Source organism: Pseudorasbora parva, chromosome 23 (assembly GCF_024679245.1).
Source record: "Pseudorasbora parva isolate DD20220531a chromosome 23, ASM2467924v1, whole genome shotgun sequence".
NCBI lineage: Eukaryota > Metazoa > Chordata > Actinopteri > Cypriniformes > Gobionidae > Pseudorasbora > Pseudorasbora parva.
Window position 1 is genome coordinate 32630112 of NC_090194.1, and position 25318 is coordinate 32655429.

General features: G+C 37.9%; 1 protein-coding gene across 4 annotated transcripts; it reads left to right on the forward strand.

Moving 5' to 3' along the window:
- Positions 1–581: 581 nt before the first annotated feature.
- Positions 582–25277, forward strand: LOC137062006 (metal transporter CNNM4). 4 transcript variants are annotated; one of them, XM_067432748.1, is made up of 8 exons: positions 582–2012; positions 5618–5761; positions 7001–7135; positions 7235–7404; positions 14726–14822; positions 18241–18330; positions 21146–21363; positions 23272–25277. In XM_067432748.1, exons 1-8 carry the CDS (start codon positions 635–637, stop codon positions 23644–23646), a joined length of 2607 nt encoding a protein of 868 aa, XP_067288849.1. In that variant the 5' UTR covers positions 582–634; the 3' UTR covers positions 23647–25277. The 4 variants fall into 4 exon arrangements, with proteins under 4 accessions (XP_067288849.1, XP_067288850.1, XP_067288851.1 ...); XM_067432749.1 differs by having other exon boundaries at positions 21188–21363; XM_067432750.1 differs by lacking the exon at positions 18241–18330.
- Positions 25278–25318: the final 41 nt, after the last annotated feature.

Here is a 25318-nt window from a genome sequence, read left to right on the forward strand (position 1 = left end):
CCGTTGATTAATTTACTTTTTATTACTGTAATACAAAAACAATATAGGCTTATTATTTAAATTGTAGGCTAATACTAATACAAAAATTATTAGTTCCATACTGATAAGCGTTAGCTACAGTAAAGGGCACTGAGGGGAAAATGTGCGAAAATTGTCATCTAAATACTACCAAATTAATATTTTTTTATCCAAAAATGTATATTTTTTTCACCATTTGATTGTCTGATGAAATTCACCAGGGCACACTAGGCTCGTGCTATTACATAACACCACCACGCGCTACAATACTGTGGCGCGAGCAAGAATAAATCAAGACGGTAGAAGAAAACTAAATATATAGTATATCATTTTTAATCGAAAACGTGTTAGATTCTTACATTGATTTATACTACCACAATTTATTATTTAAAAAATATTACCTCATAGTACCACAAGACGTTTATTAGAGCAAACGTGATGTATTTTTAAATAAGAACGCGCACGGATGTATTTTTTTAACGTTTCACGTCATTTTTCCACAGTATTGAAAGTGGGCGTTGCGCAAATGTGCATTATTCAAATGAGGGGGCAGGGTCCGCGTGTGGCATCGATGACGTGACGTAAGGTCCAGCCTTTCCGAGAGAGCGCAACAAACATGGCGACAGAGCGGAGCGGACAGGGGTGTCTTCTAACTTTCATCGTGTTCCTCTGGAGCTCTGTCGGCGGGCGAACGGAGACCTCGAGCCAGGGTTCCAGCAGTCAGATCCTGGGCATGCGGTTGGAGAGGAGCGACAAAGCGGCCAGCACGACGGAGGACGGGCTCATCCAGGTAACGGAGGAGAGTCGCGTCTTGCTCCGGTTTTATGGGGTGCACCTGAGCACGGACGCAGCATCCCAAATCAGGTTCACGGAGTATGTGGACACGGGGAACAGTGACACGTTTAACAGGACTTGTGAGGATTTCACCAAAGACATGGACATCAGCAACTACATGAACGTGAGCAGTAGGGGTACATCGGGTTTGGTGAGTGTGTATGTAAAGCCAATGCGTAAAAGTGAACGAGAGAAAACCTACAGCCTGTGTGTCAGGCAGGGTTTGGGAGATAAATGGGTCCATTTGGCCGATAATGATGGTAGATTGGTAGTCGTAGAGGAGAAAGAATCTCTTCTACCTCTTTGGTTCCAAGTCATCCTGGTGTCAAGCCTGCTGGCGTTGTCCGGCATGTTCAGTGGACTTAACCTGGGACTCATGGCGTTGGATCCAATGGAGCTTCGCATTGTGCAAAGTTGTGGCACTAACAAGGAGAAGAAGTATGCGCGAAAAATCGAACCCATTCGAAGCAAGGGCAACTATCTGCTTTGCTCTTTATTGTTAGGTAATGTGCTGGTCAACACAACTTTGACTATCCTTCTAGATGATTTGATTGGGTCAGGGTTGGGAGCCGTGGTGGCATCTACGGTTGGCATTGTCATATTTGGTGAAATCGTGCCACAAGCACTCTGCTCTCGCCACGGTTTGGCCGTAGGCGCCAACACCATTGTGCTGACCAAATTCTTCATGCTACTGACCTTTCCGTTGTCATTCCCCATCAGTAAGCTCTTGGATTACGTCCTCGGGCAGGAAATCGGCACTGTCTACAACCGAGAGAAGTTGGTGGGGATGCTGAAGGTCACAGAGCCCTACAATGACCTGGTCAGAGAAGAGCTGAACATCATACAGGGCGCTCTGGAACTCAGAACCAAGACGGTGGAGGATGTGATGACGCCGCTGAGCAACTGCTTCATGATTCACATTGACGCCGTGCTCGACTTCAGCACCATGTCAGAAATCATGGAAAGCGGCTACACGCGGATACCTGTGTATGACAGCGAGCGCTCCAACATCGTAGACATCCTGTACGTCAAGGACCTGGCCTTCGTTGACCCGGATGACTGCACAACGCTTAAAACGGTCACCAAGTTCTACAACCACCCAGTGCATTTTGTCTTCCACGACACTAAGTTGGATGCCATGTTGGAGGAGTTTAAAAAAGGTCAGTGATTGTGTTTTATGTGCGTCTTCCTGAGTCTTGAAAGTTTGCACAGAATGTGCTGTGCTCACAGGAAGCAAAGGCTCCATGCACAGTTGTTTTCACACTCCTATTGATTATGATGGGTGTTCAGACTCCCCCTGAGGGCCAAATCAACCATATGCTCCCATATCAGCCTCCGATCAATATGAAGCTCTTCTGGAAATGGCGGAGGAATCCCCTGCTGCCAAAAGCACCTGTCACTCATTAAAAATACACATCCTTATCCGGTCCACCACAGTTTGTACACTCACTGTAACGTTTTCCCACATTTACCTTCATATTCAGGGCTGGAACCACCATAGAAATCTAGGGAGAAATATTCCCCTTAATAATGTTTATCCATGGATTATGTTAATTACTCGAGTTAACAATTATTCTACAGCATTTATTAATCTTAATGTTAATCTCAACATTTAATATCAAATGATCTGTTATCATTAATGCAGTGTAAAGTAACATGAACAATTAACAAAAATGAGAAAAATAACTTTAGTGTCCAAATCTCACTATTAACTAGTTGCTTATTGCATGCATGTTATAATGATATTATCTGTTTTATTAGTACTTGTAAAGCACAATTTAATGCCCTGTTCTGTATGACCATATTCTACATCCCCAATACTTAACCTTAGCTAGCTTACTAACTATTAATCATCAGTTATTAGGAGTTTATTGAGGCAAAAGTCATAGTTATTAGTTAGTGTATATAGTGAGAATTGGACTAATCTAAAGAGGGACTATAAATATATTACTCATTGTCAGCTTATGCATTAACTGTTAACAGATAAGACTCTATTTTATAGTGTTTTCAAGATGTTTTATTCCTGTATCGTAGAGTCATGGGCTCAATTCCCTGGAAATGCATGAACCGTTAAATGTATAGCTTAAATGTAAAGCAAGTTGGTAATTCAATTATTTATTTTATTATATTGGCTTTAATTATGATAATTATGCTGGGATAGTTTTAAAAAAACTATCACTTTAAGCATAGTTTTATTGAATCTGATTAGACTCCCCTAATCCATTCAGCCGATCTCCGGGTCTGGCGGTAGCACTTTTAGCATAACTTACCATAGATCATTGAATCTGATTGGACTGTTAGCATCTCGCACAAAAAATGGCCAAAGAGAAGAGTCAAGTTTTAAATAGGAAAAATATCGACTCTATGGTCATTTTTTGAGCGAGATGCTAACGGTCTAATCAGATTTAATGATCTATGCTAAAAGTGCTACCGCCAGAACCGGAGATCGACTGAATGGATTTGAAAACTGTTAAACTTAAAGTAGGAAAATTAGCCTATTTTAAAAAATAATGCCGTGTTCCTTTAAGTATGTTTTGTGGGCGGTGTTTTGGAATGATTGGCAGTTTCAAGCCCCTCCCACTGTATTTTTCACACTGCAGCACTGCAGAGGTGTCACAGAGCCACAAACCCCATGTGACATGCACTGTATTGTCCAAAACGTCTGCTTTGGACATTGCTTGTGCTGCATTTGATGACAATTTTGCAGTAACTCTCTGCACCCTATTCAAATGTGTTCTTTACTGTTGGTTTAAAATGAGCTCCGCTGAGATATGAATGTATGTAAATAAGCTTATGAGTATGCAAATAAGTAAATGTGGATGGTTTGCTAGATGCCGATCCCTCAGGAGCATTGGAGTATATCTCGGTGTGAAAATATTAGATCTCTTAAACGGTCTGCTTGTCTAAAGCTTTCTGTAATATAATATAAGGCTTGATCATGTGCTATAAATCCCTCTCCAGGAAAATGATTTACAGAATAAAATCTGCTTCATTTTTTTTGCTCACTATTTATCAGACAGTTATTTGAAGTTTTAAACTGATATTTATAAGTAAATAATGTTACACTTAAAATAGGCATTAGCATATGATACAAATTATAATGGGTTGTCAGTATGGGCCAGTATTTTTGTATTAGTGCATCCATGTATTTTTATTCAGATTTGAGCGTTCAGTAAGTATTGTTTGAATGTTTTAACAGTTTACGTCCGGCAGTGTTTTGCAGATTCACATATTTCACTCTTAACTTTAAATCCTATCAAAGTGTCTTCTGGTCCTGTCTTGCTCCTTCCTTCCCTTTTCGCTTTCTTCTTCTAATCCCCAGACATCTCCGTCATTTCCCCCTCCTAAGCTCTTTTAGCTCTAAGTTTAGTAGCAATTCTGATCTGACTCTTTTGGCTTCAGACATGAAGCGCTAATGGTCCAGTATCGCTTAAATGGTTATGATTGATCCGGCCCCTCAGATAAAATATGGTGATGAATAATTCATTGGGGTTTTCAGACTGCAGTGATAATACAGCTCATTAATATGCATCTCCATGCAGTGCTTCAATATATGAATATGGTGTGAGTTATTCTAATCTACACCCACTCAGAGGGTTTCCTGGCCTGGTGTGAACTAAATCCGTCTTAAAGGGATAGCTCACCCAACCGTTTCTGAATACATGAAACTACATTTTACCCAATCTAAGACCATTGTGTTTTTCGGAAGGATAGGCTTCATAGAAGCAGGAAGCAAACGAGCCGTTCAAAGGACAGTGGAGACAGAGGTGTGGAATAAAGGTCAAATATAAGAAAAATACAGCATTAAAAAAAAGAAGTATTAAGACGTTATATTGCACCCCATGAAACAAAACCAAGCAACAAAAAAAAACACAGAACCACCCCTTTAAACTCCACAAATTCTGTTGTTCCTGTATGAGTTTCTCTCTGCTGCTGAACACAAATGAAGATGTATTTTGAAGAATGCTGGTAAACAGTTGACATTGACTTCCACAGTAGGAAAGAAATACTCAATGGATGTCTGCTTACCAGCATTCTTCAAAATATCTTCATTTGTGATAGCAGCAGAGAGAAACTCATACAGGAACAACAGAATTAGTGGACAATGTGGAGTTTAAAGGAGTCGTTCTGTTTTTTTTTTAAAGGCTTGGTTGTGTTTATGGTGCAATATAACGTCTCAATACTTTTTTTTTTTTTTAACGCTGTATTTTTCTTATATTGGACCTTTATTCCACACCGCTGTCTCCACTGTCCTTTGAACGGCTCGTTTGCTTCCTGCTTCTATGAAGCCCATCCCTCCGAAAAACACAATGGTCTTAGATTGGTCAGATGGCCAAATGTAGTTTCCTGTGTTTTTATTGGCTGAAGTGCCAAGCACAGGTTGTCCGGAAACGCCACGCCCCTTCCCATTACGGTCAGAAGTCACATCTGCGGTGACTAGCGAGGGTTTATGATGTCACCAGCCCAGGAAGAAGCTCGCTGTAGTCCAAACCGGCCATTTTTGTAGGCAATAAACTGCCATAACTTTAAAAGACAATATCTCCGTTTGCATTGAACTTTCAGCGCTGTAACTTTGAGGATACTGTTTATGCTCGAGCAGCAACATTACACACTAACTAAAGTTAAAAAAGTGAAATCGCATGCAACCACCCCTTTAAGGGTTTCGTAACTATTAAACAGCCATTCTGATTGCAGTTAGGGCATTGAATTCAGTTTACCTAGAGTTCAACATGTTTTGTCTGTGATTTTTGGCTTCTGTCCACAGGTAAATCCCACTTGGCCATCGTTCAGAAGGTGAATAATGAGGGCGAAGGAGATCCGTTCTACGAGGTTCTGGGGCTGGTGACGCTGGAGGACGTTATTGAGGAGATCATCAAATCTGAGATCCTGGACGAGTCTGATCTCTACAGTATGTTCATGATAGTGATTTGCTTTCTTGTTTTCTCCTTTTATCAAGGAGTTTTAAAACCCTCTGATGCTTTTCTGGCACTTTTGACTGAAAATGTTCACTTCCATCAGAATGGTACGACACTTTTGGTACAACTTGTTGTAGCACTTGCTGTGGACATGATTTGAAAAGGTTAAATTGTCCTAAAAATATTCAGACTTGTACTCCATACAACTCTGACATAAAAAATTTATGGGAAATTTAAAAAAAATCTAAATCAGTGACAATGCAGAAAAAGCATACAGCAAGGAAATTGTTAATTAAAAAATATTGATTTACAAGAAAGCAAAAAAGGGTATGGATTAATTCATTTTATTGTTTGGAAGCTTGTTTCTGCCACAGAATAATAAATTAATAAACATTCATTGCGACTATTTAGCTCACATTTCTGAATTTATTTTTCCTTGCAATTCATACTTTTTTCACATAATTGCATGACAGTCGCAATTGTGAAGAAATACAGTCTGAATTGTGACAAACTCGCAATTCTGCTAAAAGTCGGAATTGTGACAAAAAAAGTCGCAGTTACCTTGTTTATTTTTTATTCAGTAGTGGAAATATGCTTTCATAGTATTATTGTATGGTACAAATTGTGGAAACAAATAGATCCTAATTGTTGTGCATAAATATTACATAGTTAGTACCATAAAATTCCCTCAAAAATAAAATTGAATAAAAATTATTGAACAAAAATATATTACATTGATTTTACTGAAAGAATGTTCGAGCACTTTTGATCAGGAGGAGTATAGGTGTGACTCCTAAATGAGTGGCACAAGAGTTTTAAAGGTGCACTATGTAACTTTTCCGTCTGCTAGAGGGCGCCCATTCAAAACAAAGACATAGTTTAATGATGGCAAGTTTGAGCGCAGCATCTTGGGACATGTGGTCTTCACCTCACAGCCGGTAGAAAAGAATCGGTATAGGACTCCCGAAAAAAGTGGTTTTGGGATATTTTACTGCAAAAATACTACATGCACCTTTAAATCTAATTCGGTCTAATCTAATAATTGATTTATTAAATGGTTCAAATATTTATTAATCTGGGCTGTATTTTCCAAAGCATCCTAAGCCTAAGTAGATCAAAGAGATTATTGGTGCCAATGGCTTCTATGATCTGCTTAGGCTTAGGATGATTTTGCGAAATGAGATGAGTGATTGGTTGAGTGATTTCATGTTTTTTGTTTTTTTTCCTGCTAGCTGACAACCGTAACAAGAAGAAAGTGGATCCCAACAAGAACAAGAGGGACTTTTCTGCTTTCAAACATGAGAGCGAATCCAAAGTCAAGATATCCCCACAACTAATGCTAGCAGCGCACCGTTTCCTCGCCACTGGTGAGCTGTTGCGTTTAAAAGCTCCTGTTCATCATCTCACTGTTTAAGCATTTGCCTTTGCAAATAACAGCCAATTTTTGCTTACCCATCTTTCCATAGAGGTGAACATTTTCAGTCCACTCCAGATCAAAGACAAGGTCTTACTGCGGATCCTCAAGCATCTGGATGTCATTCAGGAGATCAAGTTCAATGAGAGCGACAAGCGCTCGCCACAGCACTATCTATATCAACGTGGAAAACCTGTCGACTTTTTCATCCTCATCCTTCAGGTAAATAAAACTGATCAGTAGGCCTGCAATGAGAATTCAGCAGAAAGCTCTAGACTTTGGAAGAACTTAAATGCCCACTAATATCTACACTGCGTGTACGGTTATAAGATATTTGTGTTCGTTTTAAAAATGTGCCTTTAAATCAATACAGAAACTGTGTAGCTTCCTTCAATATCACCTGTTAGCGGGGTTTGCCCACTGAAGTGCCTTGAAAAGTGCAACGTTATTCATTGTAGTGATGTAATTTCCACTGAAACAGGAAAACAGAGCAAAACATATTGAGCAGCTCCTCCCTTTTTTTAAAATAGCCAATAGCGTTTTGTTTATATCACAGCTCGACCTGAGCTGTTGAGCTTAGTCGTATTAAGAATAAAGGGTCAATTAGATGTCAAATGCGGTTTTACTAAGGTAAAACATGAAAGTAATCATGTTGAGGATGTGTAGTCTGAAAAGTGTGTCATTTATGTAATCCGAATGGGTCCGATACGTTTTCTGGTCCAACTCAAGCATATGATCCACTCTGTGCTGCCGTGTCTCTTGTCTGGAGCTGCGGCGGTTCGCGTGACTAACGTCAAACCTGACTTAATTTGCCCCAATGGAAAGCATATTTACACTGCCTGAATCGTTACTTGTCCCCTTTATAGTGCACTTTATAGTCAGCCACCTCTTTAGCATCTACCACATATTTATTTATGTAGTGGAAGGGATGCTTTCGATTCTAGAGAGCATTTGATTGGACAGAAAATCTGATGAGAAGCCGAACTACAGCATGATATCAAAATCATTGATTCATATTGGAGGAAGTGAGAGACTAAGTTTTGAATGTGTATATTGTCTACATGCGATTAGTGTCATTGTTTTGGAGCACATTATCTTATATTATCAGATATAAGGCTAACATATTCATGCTAAAAGCCAAAAAACTTGTTGAATTCATGGGGACATTAAACTTTGGCTACGTGGATTGTTTGTGCTAACTTGTGTCTTGTTGAGGATGTCTGTGCTAATACTTATTCTAAATGATAATATTTATGATGTAAGATAAACAGAAGATATACCTTAGGCTTGCATCTTTAATGTGCCCCTATTTAAGTTTTTTCAGTTTTATTTTCAGATATCAAATAAACAGATACTAAATGAGGGCTCTGGTCATATCGAGAGACCAGGATATCTCCCAGCGACCCCCAGAACACCATAGCAATGCCCTGGCAACCATCTAAAACTCTCTACCTAACATTGTTGTGGTGATTTCTACTCAAGACAAACACTCACATAATTATAAAACCTTTACGTAATAAACTGTCTAGTAGCGTTTTATTGCATTATAGTTTGGATGGTTTAAGAGAAGGAGAAAAGGTCAGAGAAGTTGCCTGTTCCCCGTGGCTGGTTCTGTGAATCACACGATTACATCCCATGTAACCCCTCACCAGTTGACCTTGTGAAGGGGCCTCGGCCCCCATGACATTACTTCAGGGACATCAGCTGTACAACCATCCACAAATATCTGTCTCTGCCTATCATTGTTCAGAATTCTTACTTCAAGTACTTATAGGATTAGATGTATCCCAAAATAGAACAGATTTGTCTAAAGAAAATATGAGTGATGCTTGCCTGTGGAAAACGTTCTGCCATGATGCTAGGATGTTGTGAGTGGTTGCCAGGATGTTTCTATGTGGTTGCTATGTTTTTTTTAGGTGGTTGCTTGAATGTTTTATGGGGTTGCCAAGGCATATATAACTATTCTAGCAACCTAGAGCACCTGAACTTCTAGATGGTTGCAAAGGCATTGCTATGTGGTTGCTAGGGTTTTTTAGGTGGTTTCACCTGAACTTCTAGATGGTTGCAAAGGCATTGCTATGTGGTTGCTAAGGTGTTGCTTTGTAGTTGTTTAGAACTAGCCCTGGCAACAACCCAGAAGGTTCTAGCACAGCAATGCCCTGTCAACAACTCCGAACACCTTAGCAATCACATAGCCAATCCCTGGAAACCACCTAGAACTAGGGTGTTTGCCATGGCATTGCTATGTGTTTTATTTTAGATGGTTGTCATAGTATTGCTATGTAGTCGCTGGGATGTTTTATGTGGTTGCTGGCTAGTATGTTTTAGGGGGTTTCCAAGTCATATAGAACTAGTCTAGTAACCTACCTCATCCTAACTTCTGGATGGTTGCTATGTGGTTGCTAAGGTGTTGCTATGCAGTTGCTTAGACCTATAGCGAGCTATTTGACTCGCTTATAATGACGCTTTAACGATCATAATGCGTTTTTGAACAAATGTCTTGAATGAATGATTCAGTGAAATACATTTTTTAACTCTTTCCCTGGCAAACACAGAATTTTCCATGTTTCCACTAATATATGCTAGGGGGTGCTATGAAATCTTCTGAAAGAGTACTAAATCTCCTGATCAAAGCAGAAACAAGTCATATCATATGCATTGGTATACTAAAATAACTCAATCAATCAACGTTAAACAGCTTAATAAATCCAAACTGCCTAATATTACTGAATAAAATTGTTTTCCAGGTCCGCTTGTTGAAGCGACTATTATGTGGCAACCTTGCCAAAATAACACACATTTTACCCTCCAAACGCCATTTTTTTCCAGAGAATATTTGAATATTTTCAAGTTCTTTTAGTGCCGTTTCTTGAGCTTTTGGCTAATTCGTGCCCTTCAGTGGCATCCTGGTGTGTTCGGAGCGTCTGTGACCTCAGTGTTGTTTTAGCCAGAAGAGGCCCTGCATCGGACAGGCCTGTCCTTCACTAATTGATCCCTCTTACATAAGAAAGGGATCCTGAGCATAGCAGCTCTAATCCCACCCGCTTTCTGCCAGCTCACACACACACGCGCGATCGTGTACACAACCAATCAAAGCTGTCCATGGCCTTGTTATATAAAACTGTCCAATCAGAAGTAATATTGATGGAAAGACTCCTGGATGTCCATGCTACAGCAAGCCGGTGATACATTTATAGATATTGGCTTGTATGTGAACTCGTACGGGGACCGACACAATAGCATGACCTTACGCATACTTTCCAGACATCTGAATGAATATCTGTGCCGCAGCTTACTTAACGTGGCTTAAGTTTAAAGGTGGTCAACGTAGCTCAAGCCGTGTCAGGTCACAGGGCCGGCGTGGTGCGCGGGCCCCCTGGGGATCAGTAAATCACATCCTGGATTTGCTGCGTTCTCTGCGAGAGGTCAGGCAGGACAAGTTTAACCCTTTCAGAACCTCAGTGTGACAGTGTTTATCACAGTCGTAATCGTCCCCGCGGCACAATGTCATATGGAGCATGAATGCCATGTGTCATGGAGCGTTATGTCACACTGGCCATCAAAGCGTATGTCTGCTTAAATTCACCAAACTCCTCTCATCTGCTGCTGTTTCCAAACGGCCTGTATTTAATTGAGTGTTAAAATGATTTAAGATATTATATTTTAAATCCATTTTCAAAATGAGCAGACGGTAGCACTTTGATTTACAGTCCTGATCCCCACATATTATTTTTATAGTAATTACAATAACTGGGTAATAAACCTGAACCTAACCTTAACCTATTACCCAGTATTTTCTTAGGCGACTACATGTGTATATATATATTCGCTCATTGTAAAATAAATTGCAACTATTATAACAATAATGGTTTATTGTTTTATATGTAATTGTATTTTATCATTTCTTATATTTTAATAAATATTTAAAAATATAAGAAAATAAAAATCTATGTATTACATAGTATTGTATTATATTATATTAGTCTAATATATGTACTATGTATTATATTAGTCTATTAAATAAGTAAATCTATTAATAATAATAATATATTTTCTTTATAATGCACTTTTCTTTTAGAAGAATCTCAAAGTTCTAATATGTTTAGTAGTAGTTGTAGTAGTAGTTCTGTTTTATTTTATGAAACTCGATTTGGCTCTTATTTGCTGGCATAACAGAAGGCAGCAAAGTGTTGCCAGCTCTGTTTGTGTTTAGTGTCCACCTGAATATAGATACCAGAGCAGAGGAGACCCAGATAGAGTGACAGGATCCGAGTGTCATGCAATCCGAGCGCCACAGATCCGGTAACGTTTTTCTGAGAACGAGAGGAAAGGTTGACTTTCCAATGGGGCAAATATGACGCCTGAGAGTTTGGACAATTTGTGTGTCCTCTCGAATGTGGTTTGACACATGACTTGTGCCCTGGTTTAAAAGTATTAAATGTGCCAACCACACCATCCTTGTGGGAGTTTTGGTTGGATTTTGCGTCATTCTGTCTTTAATTATGGAGACGCAACTTGTTGTTCTTCAAGGAAACCGGTTAAGATTTCAAAATTTTACGTTTGACTTAAATGCTATTGAAGTGTTTTTAAAAACACTTTCAATTATTTAAGACCACCAGTGGGGGTTATTGAGGGTTTGAGGTTTCAGTATCTTGAAGAAATCACACAAAGCTACAAAGGTTTTATTGCCAATGTGTTTTTTTGAAAGTTTTGCATTTATGTGGTTGTCTTTATGATTGTCGGCTCTGATTGATATGACAGCACTGACACTATCGGACTGAATTGAGCTGGATGATGATGTCATTGTTTTTCTCCAAAGCTGCTATAGTTAAATTGTACCAATTTCATAATTGATTACAGTTATTGAACATAACTGGTCAAAAAAAAAAAAAAAAATCATAATATACAATGCACATCACCTCATTTCCCAGAGTCCTAAATGGTTCGTTCAGAGACTCGTTTCCGAGAGCTACTCTGCTCTGATTGGTCAGATGGCCCAGTCTCTTGTGATTGGTCTACCGCTAACAGTGCGTATAATTACTATATCTGAACTTCTGATCTGGATCTTCCTCAGCTCTTGATACACAGTGATATGCAGTTACTTAACTTAATTACAAATTAAATGTAACCATAATCAGTTGCAGTTACTGAGAAAGTGTTAATAAATTAGTTAAAATGTTAATGACTACAAAGGAGGTAATCCGAATATTTTTATAAAAAGCTAGGATATGTTGAATAATATTAATTTGTTGCTTTGCCTTTTTTATGTGCATGATGTCTCCTGCCATTTTAAAATGGCTTTTAGTAAAACGATGCTACTCTGATGCTTGATTGGTTCTCGTTTGAATGTGCAGAGCACCACAGCTGCCAATTACATCAATCCACATTGGCAAGTAGGGCTGGACTGTACCCTTGTTATTGCGGTGCCAAGTGGGATTGAATGAGTGCACTCAATAACGTCCACTATATTTTCGGACACCACTACAAATGGCTGTCCCTTCAAATACTGCACTATTTGAGGGTATAGGAGATTTCAGATTCAGCCATGCAGAGGTACTCTGCATCAGTGCCTTATGTCAAGGCATCTAAACGGTACAAAGAAATAACTGAGGCACTGCACCTTCATTTTAAGAGATAATTGTTAAGTGTTCATTGTGATTAATAATTTTAATTATTTGTGTTTTTTCGTGGTTGTGTTGACATTTTTATAACTGAGGGTGATTTTAATCAGAGGCAGGTTCAATTTAAAATAAATGTTAAATTCTCCTTATTTTAAATGGGTCTTAAAAAATATCAATAATTATCAATATCGACTGATTATATCGTGATACAGTTTTCAGCCATATCATCCAGCCCTATTGACAAGTGATAAAAAGCATTGCAGTGCTGAAAATGAGAAGTAATCAAATGTAATGTTACATGACTTTAATAAAGTAATTGAAATGGTTACACTACTTATTACAAATTTAAATAGGATAACTTATAATATGTAACCTTTAACATATCCAAAGTAACCAAAATAACTGGTGATATAGCAATGACCATAGGGCTGGCGTTAGGTGATTTGTTACACCTTTATTTACATAGTGCACAATATAGACTGTTTCAAAGGAGCTTTACAGTGAAAACAGGAAGAGGATGCATTTCGGTGTCTGTTCAGCTGAAGCCAGATCAGTGTTGATTCAGTTCCATTGTAAAGATCATCCATTACTAAATAAGTTCATCTATAAAGCAGTTCTGAAACAAAATATGTAATCAGTCAGCTCAGTTTCAGTGTCTCAGATCTCAGATCAGTGTCAGTACAGTCAGATCAATAATATTGTCCCCAACTAAGCAAACCAGAGGTGATAGAGGCAAGGAACCCAAACTCCATCAGGTGACAGAATGGAGAAAAACCTTGGGAGAAACCAGGCTCATTTGGGGGTCAGTTCCCCTCTGGCCACATGGTCAATATGATTCAGGCAGCATCACAAGTTAGAAATCAGATCAGGATCTGTAGGATTCAAATGTTCATCCAGTTCCTTTTGCTTGAAGATCGATTCATCACGCTGGTATGGATCCGAAGCTGGCCATAGGGTCTGTGCGGAGGACCTGTCTGGTTCTTGTGGTCTCTGCTGAGGATCTGTGCCGATGGCTGTCATGTCGATGAGGCCTTCACAGGTGATTGTCTAGTAGACACGGTCTCTGCTGACATTCAGGGCTGCATTTTGGTCGTGTCTAGGTGCAGGTCCACCATCTGATCTGGATATGGCCCGGATCCGGCGGACTACGGTAACCCTGGGATAAGGATGAGACAGACAGATTAATATTAGCGTAGACCTTGTTATATACTAGGGCTGCACGATTCATCGGAATTAAACCACACACAATTTGGCAAAGGCTTTTTTTCTTTTATGCGCAGCTTGTTAGTGTAGAACAGCTATGTGATCGGCAGTAAATGCTGCGAAAGCCAGAAGGCGCTCTCGCACAGAAACAATCAATTATGTTATGTGCCTTATTCTGTGTTAGAAGCCATCTCACAGAAGGATGCTCAACTGTTGTTATGAAGTGAGTTTGGAGTAAAACGTTATTAAATGTTGTCTTTTGTTGGAAAAGAAATGAATTAATGCTTCTCATGTTTGGAAAGATGTTTGACATGTGTTGCTTTTCCAAACGCACGTTCTAAGCCACTCAAACGGACAGTACTTTCAGATGGAGCAGCGTTTATTACTGATCACCGCTCTTCACTGACAAGCTGCACATAAAAAAATGATCGCAGGCGTTGCGGTTTCATAATCACAATAAGCCAAAACGCTTGATTTCAGGTTAATTGTGATTAATCGTGCAGGCCTATTATGTAGGCACAGAAAGTAAGAGTGGAATTGCTGACGAGTCGTTTCGGCAGTTCAGAATCGATTCTTTCTTTTATTTGTCATGCACTTTTATCTTTAAAACTTTGCAGAGCTTTTACATTCCCAAACAGCTATATCACACATTGCATGAAATGTAATCGAAAAAGCATAATAGGGCCACTTTAACTAATAACCTCACCTCTGTCCCTCAGGGTCGGGTGGAAGTTGAGGCTGGAAACGAGAATATGAAGTTTGAGGCCGGTCCTTTCTCTTATTACGGAGTTATGGCACTGAATACACCATGCCTGGGTGAGTATTTATTTACGAACTTGCTTTTTTTAACTCTTACTTTCTCTAATCGAAGAGTGTGCTATATTCCCACTTACAGGGTTAGTCAATCATAATTTACTCACCCATATATTGTTCCAAGTCTGTATTCCTTTTTTTTTGTTCTGCGCAACAAAAAATAAGATATTTTAGAACGGTTTTCAATTGTCGCAAACCCAAATTAATGACAGAACATAAAATGAGATTAGCGTTTTGGATGGAATTACAATAATTCTGGATGCATAAAGTTATACATTTCATAAAGGATGCAGAAAGCACATAATACAACAATACTACAGTTACTAGTGTTGTCAAAAGTACCGACTTCAGTACCAAGTTAGTAAGGAAACGCTGTGAGCACTGTTGAGTCTAATCGTAAACGCCTCTAATTGCCTATTGTGTTTAAAATATGTCGGATTGGCAATGATAAGTGCTTCAAAAATGTTGTTAATATGAATCTATGGCATTCTTCACCAATTCTTTACACAGATAAACACAGAAGCGACGCCTGCTTGTGCTTCCACACAAACACTTTCAAACACTTCCCTTTGCTTTCAGATGCTCCCATGAGTTTATCCGTTAAACGATAGCGCTCAAAGCGTTACATTGTTTAAATTTCAGTACCGACTTGGTACCGAAGTTGGTATTTTTGACAACACTAAAAATAACTGCAAGAAACGGATGGAAATTATATCGGTATTCATTAAAAATGTTGACATCCGACAAGAATGAACCTCATTGGTTCTTGCTGAAGCTCAAACGTGCTGCGTGACACGAGAATGAACCTCATTGGTTCTTGCTGAAGCTCAAACGTGATGCGTAACACGAGAATGAACCTCATTTGTTCTCGCTGAAGCTCAAACGTAACACGAGAATGAACCTCATTGGTTCTTGCTGAAGCTCAAACGTAACACGAGAATGAACCTCATTGGTTCTTGCTGAAGCTCAAACGTAACACGAGAATGAACCTCATTGGTTCTTGCTGAAGCTCAAACGTAACACGAGAATGAACCTCATTGGTTCTCGCTGAAGCTCAAACGTAACACGAGAACGAACCTCATTGGTTCTCGCTGAAGCTCAAACGTGCTGCGTAACACGAGAATGAGTTGGACTAAACTGGATTTGGATTAGTTTTTCAATCTCTTTATGAACTATTTGATGTGTCAAAGTGTCAGTTGCGTAGCTGTCAATGATTCATCAAAAAGATTTTTGTATTCCAAAGATAAAAGAAGGTTTGGAACGACATGAGGGTGAGTAATTAATCACATAATTTGCATTCTGTGGGTGCATTAAAGGCACTATAATATAATTTGAACTAAATATGAATATATTAGTGCGTTTTCTGAATCAGGTTGATTAATGGTAAAGATGGCGTGTTGATATGTCTTCTGCCCGGTCATGGTTGAAGTGATAGCTCTTGTCAGCACCGAGTCTCCCAGCGCAGACACAAGCACTTTGTCATGATCTGTCATTATAAGTTTAGTCTTCGGTGTTACATAATAACCCTGGAGCTGCTGGTAGGGGACTGTACGGACACATTTGACCGCAGGGACATCTGCTGGCCGAGTGTCCCCGTGTGTAACGATGCTGTCTGATTCTGTTCCTTCACCTCCAGCTGTGCTGCAGTCCATCCATGTGCCAAATGTCACATTTATGTGCTTAGCATGTGTAAATGTGTGCCTGCATGTGCTTTGAGAAACACAAGAGACCAAAGTCATGCGATTGATCCGTTGCCATTTACCTGTCCTCTGGTCCTTCCAGAGCCTGTATTATTTTCTTTCAAATTTGAAACCCAAAGGAGATTTAGCAGAATGTCCAAGCTGATTTTTTTTAAGCACAATGATCCTGGATGGTAATTCATTCACACTTACGCTCCAAAAACACCATAAGGTTCTGTATATATTCCAAGTCTTTTCAAAACAATTCATAGTTTTTTTGTTTTGTTTGTTTTTAAACAAAACTTAAAATTAGAATCCAAAACATTAAAACAATTAATGCCAGATATGAATATACACTATTTAACTTCATTAACATCAACCATGGCAGCTTTCATGGAATAATACAAGCATTGACTTGTCTTCTGTTTTTTTCTGAAAATTATTCTTTGCATTACAGAAGAGCTGAAACATTGCATATGGACAATGGATTAAGGTTCTTTTGGGGGCTTTTTAGTGCTTCCAAGTTACAAAAAATATTGTGTGAAAAATCACTATACAATTGTGAGAAATCAGATGAAATAATAGTTATTCTTTGAAAATGTTGACATGTGCCCTGGCTTTGTAGGCTAATTTGATTAAATTAATAATAATTAAATAATGTTTATAACTATAAATAAATTATATAACTATAATAATGTTATATAATACAACAAAAAATGTATGCTTTTGAAAGTAGTCCCATAAGTTCACTAAGCCTGCATTTATTTTATCAAAAATATATGAATATAATATTGTAAAATATTTTACAATTTAAAATAACTGTTTTCTATTGTAATATATTTGAAAATGTATTTATTCCTGTGATCAAAGCTGAATTTATCATCACTACTCCAGTCTTCAGTGTCACATGATCCTTCAGAAATCATTCTAATATTCTAATTTGCTCAGTTATCATCAATAATTATTTGTACTCGGTTATTAATAATGGTTCTTTTTATTATCAATGTTGAAAACAGTTTTTGATGGTTAGTATTTTTGTGGAAATCGTGATACATTTTCTTCAGGATTCTGCAATGAGTAGCAAGTTCAAAAGAACAGCATTTATTTGAAATCGAAATTATTTGGAACATTTATCAAATTGTTTTCTGTCACTTTTGATTAATTGAATGTCCTTGCTGCATAAAAATGTTAATCTTTTTAATTTCTTTTTTTAAATCTTACTCCAAACATTTCAATGGTAGTGTATCATGGTTTCAAACATTGGGAATAATAATAATAAATAATAATAATAAATAATGAGAATAATAATAATAAATAATGTTTCTTGAGTATCAAATCATCATAGAATGATTTCTGAAGGATCATGTGACTGAAGACTGGAGTAATGATGCTGAAAATACAGCTTTGCATCAGAGGAATAAATTCATATTTAAATAAAAACCGCAGCTTGGACATTCTGCAAAATATCTACATTTTAGTTCAACTAAAGGAACAAAGTCATGCAGGTTTGAAATGATAGCGAGTTTTAGGTGAAACATGCCTTTAATCCCACCAGAAAATGTTTTCATTTGAAAGGCAAGACTAATAAGCATAAAATTACCCTTTCAAGGAAAATATTACGTCCCCATAGTTTGAGTGAAGGATTTCTGCTGATGTTGAAGCAGCTCTCCACAGGATGTTAATGTGTGACGTGTTTAAAGAGCTTCTCTGTCTCTCCTCTGCTCCGCTCCGCTCCCCCCCAGCTGTCACACCCCCTCTCTCTCCTTCCATGGTGTCGCCTCGTCCGCGCCGCCTTTCGCTTAAGAGGTTTTCTCTGTTCTCGCGTTTCCCAGGTAAAATCCCCTGCATGTTGGGTGATAACTCGTATGTAGGGGAGCTAACATGGGGGTAGTGCGGGACAGGAAAAAAATAACATTATCGCGCTATGAACAGTTGTCCAGCAAGATTGTATTTTATTTTAGCATTGATTTAAAAGTTCTGTTCTAAAGTTTATTCAGCAGTTTCAGTACTGCATCAAATATTGGTAGAAAACAGTTTTTTTTGTTTATTAGGAAACAGTCAGTTTTATCAAATCAATTTTGTCCTTGCGTTCGATCAAGACATAAAAATTGACACAATTAAATGTTTGAAGCTGTTGACACATAATTCTTGAGGCGGCATGTTTCAATGTGTGCAAACATAAGAGATTTGTGCACTACAGCAGATTTATTTAATTTTTTTGCTGTGTTGCGTGCGCTACGTCCAAAATCAAATACTTTTCTACTGTATAGGTTAGGGTAACAGTTGGTCTACTTTACGCCCAAATACATTAGCTGCGTCCGAAATTGCATACAGTGTAGTAGGCACTATATTTGATTTGACGCTTCACAACCATCAAAAAAAGTATGTTTTATATAGTACGCATGTGTGTAGTATGAATGAAATTTGGATGTACTACATCCGTCATACTGTCGTTGTCATGGGACCTAAAGCGTCAGTTACGTCGCTTCACTGTCATTCACAAATTCTCTCCCATGGCCTCATGGGATAGTAAAGTGTCCATCGTAAATGTGCACTTCAGAATCTTGAAGTAGGTCATTTGGATACTTTTGGCCTACTGTTTTATACAGAATACTATGAATTCTGATGTATTACTAGGCTCACATACTGTTTTTCACCTACTGTATAGTATGAAAGTAAGCATATTTGGAAGTATGAATTCAATGAACACTTTGCTATCCCATGAGGCCACAGGAGAAGATTTATCAGTGGCAGTGAAGTGACGCAACTGATGTCATAGTTCACATGATGATAATATGGTGATGTCCAAATTTTATTCATACTATCCATATTCATACTATATAGATTAGAAGATACTTTTTAGGGGTCACACAGTATGTACTTATTTAAAAAGCTGCATTAGTTTTGATTTATTAGCTTAGCAACATACCTCTACTGGAATCTAATGTAAGCAGGAAATTATATGTGCAACATCCTATAAAACATGTAGATGTGAATGACAGTGTTAGTAAAATGAAAGCTTGCTGGATAGTTGGTTCAAGCGTTGGCCTCAAGCTCTATTTTTTGAAGAGCTCTTCTACTCTAATCACTAACATACGGTATACACACTCACCCACTGTCTGTCCATCACACCTGACTTCATGAAACTGAACACAACATTCACACCATCCTGAAAATACAGTTGCCTTAGTAACAGAATATACTAGCAAACATGCTCTGCTTCTGCCATGATCCTTGTGAGGCTGACATAGTTGTTTGGATAAAAAACAAAACAAATTGCATTTATAAATTATATATAATTGTACATGATCAATCAGAGCCTAGTGAGTGTATGTAAAAGCAGTGCAGTTTCTACCATTAACTTAAACTAAAAAACTACGTTAATTAAAATATATCCAACATTTCCAGAAATAAAGTAACATATAAAAAATGCATTTAATTTGAGTTGTTTCTGCCTTAGCAAATGTTTTAGTAGTAGAATTAATAACACTAAAACAAAAACTATAGCTTGGCAAACAACAAACTGAAATTAAAACATAATAAAACAAAATCAAATATTATTAAACTAAGATAATTTGGTAATATTAATAATAATATTGATAGGCTATTTACGTCTGTTCTCCTCTGGAAATTTTCAGTCAGGCGCGGTTTGGTTTGAGGCCACGTAACGTGGTGTTCACCCATTGCTGTTTTCTGAATTTTAAAAAATAAGATATTTTGACCAAACTGAATGGGTTCAGAGGCTTTTGCCTGGATGGAGTGCATGTATAATCAAATACTAAGGCAACTTCCCGATATCATCGAAATTCTCTGATATCGCTGTGGTGATTGTTCCGTCAGCACCTCTTTCATGTTCCCTTTGGATTCAGTTACTGACCAAACAACTACACTAAAAGCACGTGAGCGACACGATACGAAAATACTAGAAAGCTTCCGTTATTATCTGCAAACTTTGCATGTTTTGCTGTGTTGTTGATTGATATTAGGCTATAACAGGAGTTCTGGTTTATCACGTCGCATCGCTCACAGAGTAAACATTTTTAACGACTGTTAACACAGAGCAAAATTCCGCATGCTTTTATCAGTAACCATGTGCTTCTGAATAAAGTAAACTGTTTGTGCGCTTTTGTACGCATACAGTCAGCATTCATTTATTGACAGTCTGTGTCGCAGTGACAGCTGAATGTAGTTCATTACAACACCTCTAGATGGCGCTAGTGTACTAATATTATTACAGTCAGACCATATAGCGCTCATCCAACGTGTTTTTGTTGACAATATTACATCACCGAGGTTATGTACATCCTCTTCTCTTTATCATCACATACTAATATTATACTCCTGAATAGTATAGCATACTATAATCTATTCTTCTCCAATATAGTTAAACTAATGCTGCTCATACATGAATGCATGCTTTAGTCTGAAACGACCATCCAATCATTTGCAATCTTTTTTTAAATTCATTTCAAATGTCATATGAGTTTCTTTGTTATGAGTTGTTCTCCTTGTAAGTTATTGTGCTTTCCCTCTCATCGATGACATTATCTCACTGTTGTTGTTCTAAGTCTTGCCACATTAGTATTTGTGTGTGTATTTTCATTGAAACCGTTTCATCTGTATTTGTGTGTGTGTGTGTGTAAGCAGACGTGCCACGACATGAACTGATGGATTTCATGTGCATTCCAGAGTTTCGCTCCCCGTCTCATGTGGGCGGTCTGAACCGCTCCGCGTCTCTGAGCTGCACGGAGAGAGTCGATTCTCTGTCCATCAGCGGCAGTAACAGTCAGCTCAATAACAGCCCCGTGGCACAGTACGTCCCTGATTTTAATGTGCGGGCCCTCACTGACCTACAGTTTGTAAAGGTATGTTATGTCCATGAATTTTGTTGTGCCCATCCGATAACATTCAGCATTTCAGTCATGCTCCTGTGTATGACTTCAGAAGACTTGTGTGTTGTATCAACTATTTTATGCTCAGTTTTCTTGGTCTCTCTTTAATTGTAGCTGTTTTTTTTATGTCTAATGGCAAATGTATTATATTATCTACATTGTATCAGTCATCCTGCTCTCTAGATTTTTGCATTGCCCATATTTGTTGACCATTTTACCAATCAGACACTATTATACCGATTTAAGGTTTGGGGTCGGTAAGATTTTTAAATGTTTTTAAAAGAAGTCTTTTAAAAGAAAGCTGCATTAATTCATAAAAAACATCAAAAGCAGTAATATTATGAAATATCATTAGAATTTAAAATCACAGCGGTTTCCTATTTAAATATATTTTTAAATGTAATTTATTCCTGAGATCAAAGCTGTATTTTCAGCATCATTACTCCAGTCTTCAGTGTCACATGATCCTTCAGAAATCATTCTAATATGATGATTCGCTGCTTTATATACATATCTACACACACACACAGACATATATATTTTATAAACACACACTTATGTTAGTAATTGATTTGACAGCCCAAAAAATAAATAATATATACATATGAAGCAGCAAATCTCTATGATTGGCTTGTCAGCATCTCTAATGATCATGTTTCTTTCCTTACTGACCAACAACAAAAAAACACTATCGCTGCGTCCAAAATTGCATACTGTCTGAATAGATACTACATTTGACTTACAGAGACCATATAAAAATTATGTGCTATAGAGTATACATGTGAAGTATAAATAAAACTCGTATGTACATGTACTACATCCTACCAGTGTCAGTTGCGTCGCCTCACTGCCATTCATAAATCCCCTCCGCTGGCCTCATGGGATAGTAAAGTGTATTGAATGTGCACTTCATAATCTCGCCAGAAGTTGTAGGTCATCCTGGGACTTTTAACATAATGCTTTTTAAATACTATATAGTAGAGAAGCGTTTTATTTCGGACGCAGTGTATATATCTCTACTTTTATTAACAGCGAACTTTGCATGATTTACGTTGTGGGTGACCTCAATGATTATAATGAAACTTTTACTGCTATTCAGGTGGGATACAGATAAGGTCAGGGACCGGTGTGGTGGTATGTGTAGGTTTAAAGGGATAGTTCACCCAAAAAAGAAAATTTGATGTTTATCTGCTTACCCCCAGGGCATCCAAGATGTAGCTGTGCTTGTCTAATAGACCCCATTGACATGCATTATACGAGCAATGGGTGAAGTTAAAAATCTTAATTTGTGTTCTACTAAGGAAACAAACACACCTACATCTTGGATGCCCTGGGGGTAAGCAGATAAACATCAAGTTTTCATTTTTGGGTGAACTATTCCTTTAAGGGTGGTAAGGGAAGTGTCATTATAATTGTAATTACCAGTAAATGTAAGTACAGTGTAAACATGTGTGTACACAATAAGTATATTGTATCAAATTATTAATTTAAATGTTAGTACATAGTTAAGGCCACCTAATATAAAGTGGGTCCATGAAACTAGTTTATCACATCGTTTCAATCATAGAAAACTAGTTCAAATCTCACATGTTTGTAACGTGACCATGTGAGTCAGTGGGATCAAGTGAAATGATTGTGCTAGTATTATTGTCAATGTTGAAAACAGTTGTGCTGCTTGATATTTTTGTGGAAAGCATGATACATTTTTGCCAGCACCTTAGATAAAGTAAACGTTCAAAAGAACAGTATTTATTGAAATATCTTTTTTTTTTTAAACATTATAAATGTCTTTACTGTCAGTTATGATCAATGTCATGCATCCATGCTGAATAAAATTACCATTTTGATGATAACTTTTTTTAAATGTTGCCTTTTTTTTAGATCACTCGTTCGCAGTACCAAAACGGCCTCCTGGCTTCAAAGCTGGACAGCACCCCTCAGTCCCCTGAAAGCAGCCATACGCATCTGGACACCGGCCCTCTCCCGCCTCATACCCCTTCCATCAGCGCCAACCACACCACAGCTCTGCCGGCTCCCAGAGAGAACGGGCCGGATGAGACCACCTCGCTGCTCAACGACAAGAACAGCCTGTCCAAACGCCACCCTCAAAACCATTCGCACCTGAACACTAACTCCAACTCCAGCCCCAGCCCCACACCTCATCCCCACGGCAACAGCAGCCCGACGCCCTTCCCCAACACTCACGTGCATCACACGCAAATATTCACGCACGCGCACACCGAGAGCACCATTTGACGACACTAATCTGGGGTTCTGATGCCTTGCGGAGCTCCAGAGTTGACCGTTGCGATCACGCAAGCACATTTACACTCGTCTTTCTCAGTCTGCGCTAGAAACAACAACACATCTATGGCCCGATCTCACGATTCGAGAGGCCGAAGGTGTGTTAAAGAACTCCACAAAAAAAAGTACATGGTCTTCACTGTTGGACGTGATCTCACTGTGATTTTAGGGGCTGCGGGTTCGGCCTGATGTTGGAGTGTTGATGACCTGTATTGCATGCTATACATGTAGACATGTAATCACGTAGACGCTATCTAATGTTTTAGGTAAACTGTTCATGCGAAATATGCCCGTTTATAGGCATTATACATCAGAATATAACGGAGTTATTGTACGATATGCACTTCTTATGATGTCTCTGACCCAGCAGCATATATTTGTGTGCTGTAGTTTTCTGAGATTGAGCATAAGAGCACTTTGAGTCTCATAAGCTATTATTGGACTGTTTGTGTGCAACTACCCTTTTACCACAAACAATAATCCTTTTAAAGAGACTGGTCTAGTTTTTAAAAGGTTGTTTGCCCGGGTCGTTTGATACGTGTGGCTACGTGATGTAGCCGTGACAAAATTGTAGCTCTACGTGACAAACGTGAAGGGAAACTTTGTAAATAGAGACGTGAAATTTGCTGACACAGATGTGGTTTGGAGAACCCCACGTGGTGGCATTTGTAGCAAAAAAAAACATTGAGCATTGACCATTGCAAAATCCAGACCTGTGATTATAAAAATCAAATTAGGATAACATATTTTATTTAAAGATTAATGTATTTATTTTTTGTCTAAATTATGTATGTATATTTAATCAATATTTTATAATATCCTTTTTTCCCCTGGATGTATATCACTAGTTATATTTCACAACAACATTTTATTTGATAAAATAAAGCCTATATCTACCATTAAGATATTTTGCATGATGTTATATATACATTTTCATGACAATTACACACTTTCTTCACAAGTTCACATTACTGTAATGTTTCTGCATGGTAAAAAAAAATAATAAGTTACCTGGTTGCCTTAAAAAAATGAATTGAAATTAAAAATCTTGTTTTTTTTATAAAGTTAATACAATGAAGAAGATTGGTTTAAACAACATGAACTCAGAATATTATATGATAATAATATCAAGGATTCTTTTTAGAGTCATATTTCAGTACTACAAATACGTTCTTTTTTATGTTTTATGTCCAATTTTTTTTACTTTATTTTTTACTTTACAGTAATGAACATACTAAGAAATATCACAATGCAAAAAATCTTAATGGTCCTTATTGATTTTCATTTTGGGGTGAAATATGATTTGAGAGATTTAAGGCCTACCAAGGACGATAACGATAAAGATAAATCTAAAAATCATTCTAAATATGAAAGATTAGCCACACCACAACCATAAAGATAACAGCACTGTGAAACTATCATTGGAATCGCTTTCAGAACATTTTTTTTCTTCTTTTTTTTCTGGTTGATGAAAAATAACATTGACAGCCTATCAGAATCAACCCTGCTTTAAAGAGCTCGAGCATTTAAAGCGACAGACGACAAAACTGCAGCACATGCTTACACTTAAAAAAAAAAAAAAACCTCAGGTCTCCAATTTAACTGATTTGACTGATCACATCAA

Bases quoted from the DNA above. Each gene is read 5' to 3' on its own strand.
- LOC137062006 (XM_067432748.1), top strand. From the start codon at position 635: ATGGCGACAGAGCGGAGCGGACAGGGGTGTCTTCTAACTTTCATCGTG. The intron at 7,405-14,725 runs GTAAATAAAACT...TCTGTCCCTCAG, and splicing joins TTTTCATCCTCATCCTTCAG to GGTCGGGTGGAAGTTGAGGC. The intron at 21,364-23,271 runs GTATGTTATGTC...CCTTTTTTTTAG, and splicing joins CTGACCTACAGTTTGTAAAG to ATCACTCGTTCGCAGTACCA.